This window comes from Xenopus laevis, chromosome 5S (assembly GCF_017654675.1).
Source record: "Xenopus laevis strain J_2021 chromosome 5S, Xenopus_laevis_v10.1, whole genome shotgun sequence".
NCBI classification, from domain to species: Eukaryota; Metazoa; Chordata; class Amphibia; order Anura; family Pipidae; genus Xenopus; species Xenopus laevis.
In genome coordinates this window covers 73,475,225-73,482,247 of record NC_054380.1, presented here as the reverse complement: position 1 = coordinate 73,482,247, position 7,023 = coordinate 73,475,225, and the positions used below count along the sequence as shown (strand labels likewise).

Below are 7,023 nucleotides of genomic sequence, written 5' to 3'. Positions count from 1 at the left end.
CAGTCAAGGGGTGGGTAATATTAGGTGGAAAAATAGGTAACAGCACTGAGAGGCTCAATACACCTTTGTTGCTATGTAAGCACCTGAGCAATGTTAACTTTTCCATAAATGTTCAATAAATCATTTTTGCATGCAGTAAAGTATTCTTATTTTTTTTTCCTCCTTTTAATCCAATATTAATCCAAAACATACATTTGTAGTTAAACAACCTCAGTTAGAGAAGCATTCTACAATTTGCAGCAGACTTTTTCTGACTTCAAATTGTCAGACTGCAGAGTTTTATGTACTAATAATATCTACAAGATCTAGTAAAACGACTGAATTGAAATACTTTAAACAGCAAGTATATAAAAGAGCGAGAAAAAGACTTACAGCTTTACAGTTCAACAAAAGGAGCTTTTCCCTACATGGACAAAATCAAAAAGCATTTTTGGTGGCCAACTCATACTTTCCTATCTCTGTACAAAATTATGAAACAGATCAGGGCAGGGGTTATGACAATGGCAGAAAAGGTCAATGCTTATAAAAAAAAAATCAAAAAGCATCAATAAGTAAGAAGAATTAATGATAAGAAAGAAAAACAGAAAACCTGACTATTATTGTAGTATTTGCACATATGTCTAAGACAGAACGTTTATATTACAATAGGTCAAGAAGATGTAAAACTCTGTTTAATGAAAACAATCCATAAACACAAAATGCTACTTTTACACACACAAGGTTCATCCATCACAGATAATCAATGAAAATATGCAAAGTACAAAAATAAAGTTCCACTTTTTTTAATATGTCAAAATTTGAAGTTGAATTTAAAATGAGTGAAACTAGACAATTTTGAAACTATACAGTTCAAACATATTTATAGGTGTCACCTATAGAAAAGCATTTTAAATTAAAGCTAAGCAAGGATCTTTTAAATAAAAAAAAAAAAATAGAAAGCGAGACAAAATGAGAGAAAAACTTAACTTTGTTTCCCAAGATCTGCATATCTGTAGCAAAAGGTATTGGCTATGCTTTTGCAGTGCACACTGAAGTATCCCTTAAATTAACTACTGGGCTCTCTGAAAATTTCAGGTAAAGTCAGAAAAATATCCTTCTCCTGGGAAAAGTCAGATTTGTATTAACAAGAGAGCTAAATAGTATTTGTCAGTGAGCAAAATGCTGTATTTTTTTCTGTAATGGTTCACAAATTAATAATAAGGGAACATGCTTATCAGCTTCCCCATCCTGCCAGGTTTGAGCCATTCCTCTCTGCTTAAAAGAAACGTCATTTCTCAGTTAACTACACGTGGTATTTTCGGGGGAGGCGGTGGCATGAGTTCAGCATCTGGATCCAATGGGTTTTTTCGATTCTGCCTGTGATTAGCTGCTGTACATCTATCGATGAAGTCAAACAGGATTTCCTTAGTCACGGGATTTTTGATACTATTGCACACAGCTAAGGAAATTAAGAAAAAGGGTGAAAAAACTATTTAAACATTCATATAATAGCCTATGTTTAGAATGAATATATATCTAAACAAACATCTGTGAGATTAAAAAGAGCTGTATTTCTGCTACAATACATTAAAATATAGTACATTTTAAAAAAGAGCTGATTTCATTGGCTTCCTAACCAAGAGAAATGTGAAATTTACATTTATGCCTTTATAAGCAGGTTGCTGGTGCTATGATATAGTACTAGAGTCTTGTCTCTAATAAAAATCTCAAACTGCCAGATTAAAAGAGGGGACTTTTCATTATTTAAGAGGAACTATCGTGGAAATGAAAATGTAATTTAAGCTTCATCATACTGTAATAAGAAACTCTCTAAATACAATCAATTAAATATTCTGTTCCATTTCTGAAATAATCAAGTTTATCTTCACTATTTCTCTTCATTCTGCCTTTATGCAGGAGTTAGGTATCAGATATTCATTGACAGTTAGATCCAATATATCTTATAGGGGGGGGGTCCTTTCCTAGCAGATGAATTAGAGCTCACTCAAATAACTGATTCCAATACAAACACAATCTAACAAAATAACAGCTTTTTGAACAAATTCTGCATGTAGAGAGACAGGATATCTGGTGATTTTAATAGAGTGAGCTCTAATACATCTTCTAGGCAAAAGGAGCCCCTCTAAAAGATATATTCAATCAATGTCAATGAATATCTGACACCCAATGAAGAGAGAAGTAGAGAAAATGATGCTGAAAGAAGAATAGTGTAGATCAGTGGTCCCCAACCAGTAGCTCGCGAGCAACATGTTGCTCTCCAACCCCTTAGATGTTGCTCCCAGTGGCGTCAAAGCAGTAGCTTATTTTTGAATTCCAGACTTGGAGGCAAGTTTTGGTTGTATAAAAACCAGGTATACATCCAGAGTCTCCTGTAGGCTACCAGTACACATAGGGGCTACCAAACAGCCAATCACAGCCCTTATTTGACATCCCCATGGACTTTCTCATGCTTGAGTTGCTCTCCAACTCTTTTTACGTTTAAATGTGGCTCACGAGTAAAAAAGGTTGGGGACCCCTGGTGTAGATAAACTTGATTATTTCAGAAAAGGTACAGAATATTTAATTGACTGTATTTAGAAAGTTTCTTATTTCAGTGTGCCGAAGCTTGAATTCAATTTTTATTTTCACTATAGTCCCCCCTTTAAGAGGTGATTAACTCAAAGTTGCATTGATTAGTGTAAGCTTAGTATGGAATGTGCTTGTCTATGATGCTGAATTTGAATGCCAGGAGATTCTGTTCTAGTTACTCCTAGTTACGCCAGCAGTAAATTGGTAGAAGATGGTTTATAAGCTTCTGATTGTATATAAACTTTTTATTTCATAACGATACCTACTGAAATGTATTTTAGTAAAAAAGAATAATTAATTTACCAGGTATGTCCTGGTATAAGTATTATTTGCACCCAGCCCCCCCCCCCAACACATAGCCACCACACTGCTACCTGACCCGGGGCTTGGTTCATACATCAATAGTGGCCAGCCCCATGTTTGCAGCCAGCGCATCAGCCGTGAAAATGTATATACACTATTGTTATTTGGGCGTCTCCGTGCGCCACATAGTTTGGTATATCTATGCATATTGGGCATCAAAGTGTTCAGTAGACCCCTGGCGCTCATATTTAGGATGTTTCATGCTGATACTTTACGAAATTTGGGGCATATAATGGAGTAAAATTCAAGCTTTGTGACAATTTTCAGAAATTTGATAAAAACCGCTACGTTCAGCATTGCTTTACAGTTTGGCAGTTTGCAGTAGAAACACATATTTACCCATAGTGGATTCGTCAGAATGTGTACTTTCTGAAAATGGTTTTCTAGGGTCTCTGTACTGTTAGGGGGTCTTATGTCACATAATACACATACCAGGTGCTTAAATTGAGGTAGCCAGAGTGACATTCATGAAAATTCATATGCACTATTTGTACTTGGGGGTCTCTGTATGCCACCTAGTTTGGTAAATATATGCATTTTGCGCATCAAACTGTTTAGTAGACCCCCATGCTCCTATTTAGGATGCTTTATGCTGGTAATGATACATGGACATTACGATGCTGGAAAGTTGAAGCTTTGAGGCAATTTTCAAATATTTCACCAAAACCGACAATTTTGAGAAAGCCTTGCGACTCAGTAGTTTGGAGCAGAAAGGCATGGGTACCCATTTTAGATTCGGTAGAATGTGTACTTTCCAAAAATATATGGTTTTGGGGGGGGAAAAAAGACATTTCTGTGTTTTTACCCCACAAAAAAAGCAGTCAATGTGTTGATTTTTCATTAGCTAAAGTGACCCACTGGACTATTTGTATGCACTAACTTCATTTTGGGGCCTCTAAATGCCAGATACTTTGGTAAACCTATGCACAATGGGCACCAAACTGTTTGGAGGACCCCTGGCAACCATATTTAGGGTGCTTTTTCTTGGTATGTAGTGATACACGGGCAATATAATGCTGGAAATTTGAAGCTCTGAGGCAATTTTCAGATGTTTCACCAAAACCGCCAATTTTGAGAAAGCCTTGCGACTCAGTAGTTTGGAGCAGAAAGGCATGGGTACCCGTTTTAGATTCGGTAGAATGTATACTTTCTAAAAATATATGGTTTTGGGGGGTAAACCTATATTTCTGTGTTTTTACCCCACAAACAATGCAGTCAATGTGTTGATTTTTCATTAGCTGAAGTTACCCACAGGACTATTTGTATGCACTAACTTCATTTTGGGGCCTGTAAATGCCAGATACTTTGGTAAACCTATACACAATGGGCACCGAACTGTTTGGAGGACCACTGGCAACCATATTTAGGGTGCTTTTTCTTGGTATGTAGTGATACACGGGCAATATAATGCTGGAAAGTTGAAGCTTTGAGACAATTTTCAGATATTTCACCAAAACCGCCAATTTTGAGAAAGGCTTGCGGCTCAGTAGTTTAGAGCAGAAAGGCACGGGTACCCATTTTAGATTCGGTAGAATGTGTACTTTCTAAAAATATATAGTTTTGGGGGCTAAACCTATATTTCTGTGTTTTTACCCCACAAAAAATGCAGTCAATGTGTTGATTTTTCATTAGCTGAAGTTACCCACAGGACTATTTGTATGCACTAACTTCATTTTGGAGCCTCTAAATGCCAGATATTTTGGTAAACCTATGCACAATGGACATCAAACTGTTCAGTGGACTCCTGGCAATCATATTCAGGGTGCTTTTTCTTGGTACCTCATACAATGTGGAATATGCGGAGCAGCAAAATAAATCCTTTTGATACATTTTTATAAAAAACGCTACATTCAGACAAGCTTTGCTGTTTGATAGTTAGGAGTAGAGAGACATAGTTACCCATTTTGGAATCAGTAGAATGTGTACTTTTCAAAAATATATGGTTTTCTGGGGTAAACCTAATGTTTCAGGATTTTTTAGCCTTGGAATCTAAAGTATGCCGTTTTCTGCCTTGTTGCTTTCAAAATTCGGTAATATACTGCCGGGAGTTTTTGCTGTACAGAAGTCCTAAATCTCCCTAAAACTATACATATCTGGTATTGGCATGTTCGAGAGACATGAGGCTTTCCAAATCAGTTGGATATTCATGTGTAAAATGAAACATTTTTCTGGTATAAATACATATATTGTGAAAAATAGAATTTTTTCATTTATTTTTGTATTTAGAGCTATAAATCTTTTTGCAGAGGTGGAAATACATGAAAACTCAGGCAGATTTAAAAAGCTCAGTTTCTCCCGAAAAAAACAGAAAATGCCCCTAAATTGACAGAGCACAAATGTTTCAAAAACGGCTGGCATTTCACGTAACCAAAATGTGAAATTCTGCTGGCACTTAAAGGGTTAAAGACAGAGTCTCCCATATACTTACTGTAGGTAAACATAAACACACACACACACCATACAACCATGGCATGGGTTTTGAGAATGGACTGTGGGGGGGGGGGCTCCTTATTACTACCATTAAACATGTATGCTAAATAATAGGTCTGTACTCACCCATAGCTGTGGCATAAGAATTTGGAAAGCTTTTATCAACTCTTTGTCGCATGAAAACCCATCTGTTGTTCTCAAACTTGCACTCAATGATTTTGTTTTCATATTGTTTCAGATCTTTTGTTACCTATGTAAAAAGCAGTATATCAAAACATATCCAGTAGCAGAGTTAGGATCATGGGGGGGGGGGGGCGCGCCAGCCAAGGGTATTTTATTCTGAGCATAGAGACAAATTCCTTGGGCGGTTTATGTAATGTGCACGTGTCCAGATGCTGGGAATGCATGGAAAACAAACAACATGGCAGTACAGAGCTCAGAGTTAAAGTATCCTGGGTTGGAAAATTTTTTGGAGAAAAGTAATGCCTGCTTGAGGTAGCAAGTAAGCAACTTAAACCATGACTTGGAAAACATATTAATATATCACTAAACAGTAACAAACTTGACCACAAACTACAATCATAAAGTCACACAATTTATAATCTATAAAGAGACAACCCTAGGAGTAAAGCTCCCCATAGACGCGATGATTCTTCTTGCCGCACGACCGATCCTTCGAAATGATTGTGCGGTTAGTGGGATTCGAACGATCGTACATCTTATAATTTCTTGGCCGACATCTGTCAGGAAATTGATCGGCCAGGTCAAAAAATCTTTGTCTGTCCCAGTGCAATCCATCTATGTTTGCAGGGCCAAGCAGGCAGCTCCCCTTTGTTTTCCTGCCAAATTGGTCTTTTTAGTTGATGGTAAATTCGTACAATCGTACGATCGTTCCGAGAATAAAATTATTTATTGCAATGCATTATACAAAACACTGATATGCTGCTAACCCAAGGTGGTTCTACCTGCCAGTGAATTAATTTGTTATTTATAGTGCCTAATGAAAAAATTAAATAATCAAATTTACATTTGCCAGTAGTATAATCTGTATTGCTTGGTACAGTGAAATCTGTTGTCTAAAAGAAATTCTTGATCCTCTGTAACAGATTAACTTATCTTTGATATATTTCAGGGTGCTACAAAGTAGGGTACAACCGTCTCTGGTTTTCATAAAATCAGCGTCACTTAACTTTCTAGTGACTGCACATAAATATGAGAAATAAGCTAACCACAAATGGCCCATTTTAGATGTGATCCCATGTCCCCTTCACTTTAGCCCTCTGTTCAAAAATGTTTTTTGCTTAAAGGCTTCTGTAGCCAATTAACATCGCTAAAATCATTACAGCTATCTCCACTGAAAACAGTGGAGTGCTTTAAGGATGTGTTGATGTAAACCAATTAAATGTATTAATAAACAGAAATACATATGCTGTGGGCTTGATGTACTCAATATGTGAAATAAGAATAATGCATTAATGACAATAGGCAATTACTTTCTGGTAACAAGTGGCTCTTTGACCTTTAGAAAGCCTTTCAAGTGAATCCTTGACAAAATAAAACAAAACATGCATTGTGTGTGCAATAATATAGAAAATAAATGAGAGCTGTTCCTGAATAAGTAATTGTCCACAACCAGTGTATTAAAAAAAAAAAAAAAAGGGA

General features: G+C 36.5%; 1 protein-coding gene across 2 annotated transcripts in view; it reads right to left on the bottom strand.

The window, feature by feature from the left end:
• Positions 1 to 649: 649 nt before the first annotated feature.
• Positions 650 to 7,023, bottom strand: part of rngtt.S (RNA guanylyltransferase and 5'-phosphatase) — a 157,255-nt gene continuing 150,881 nt past the window's right edge. The window contains exons 14-15 of one of the 2 annotated variants that reach the window (XM_041563968.1): positions 5,488 to 5,611; positions 650 to 1,438 (exon numbers count right to left, since the gene is read on the bottom strand). In XM_041563968.1, the coding sequence (XP_041419902.1) occupies positions 1,275 to 1,438; positions 5,488 to 5,611 (288 nt within the window). In that variant the 3' untranslated portion in view covers positions 650 to 1,274. 2 annotated transcript variants of the gene reach the window in all.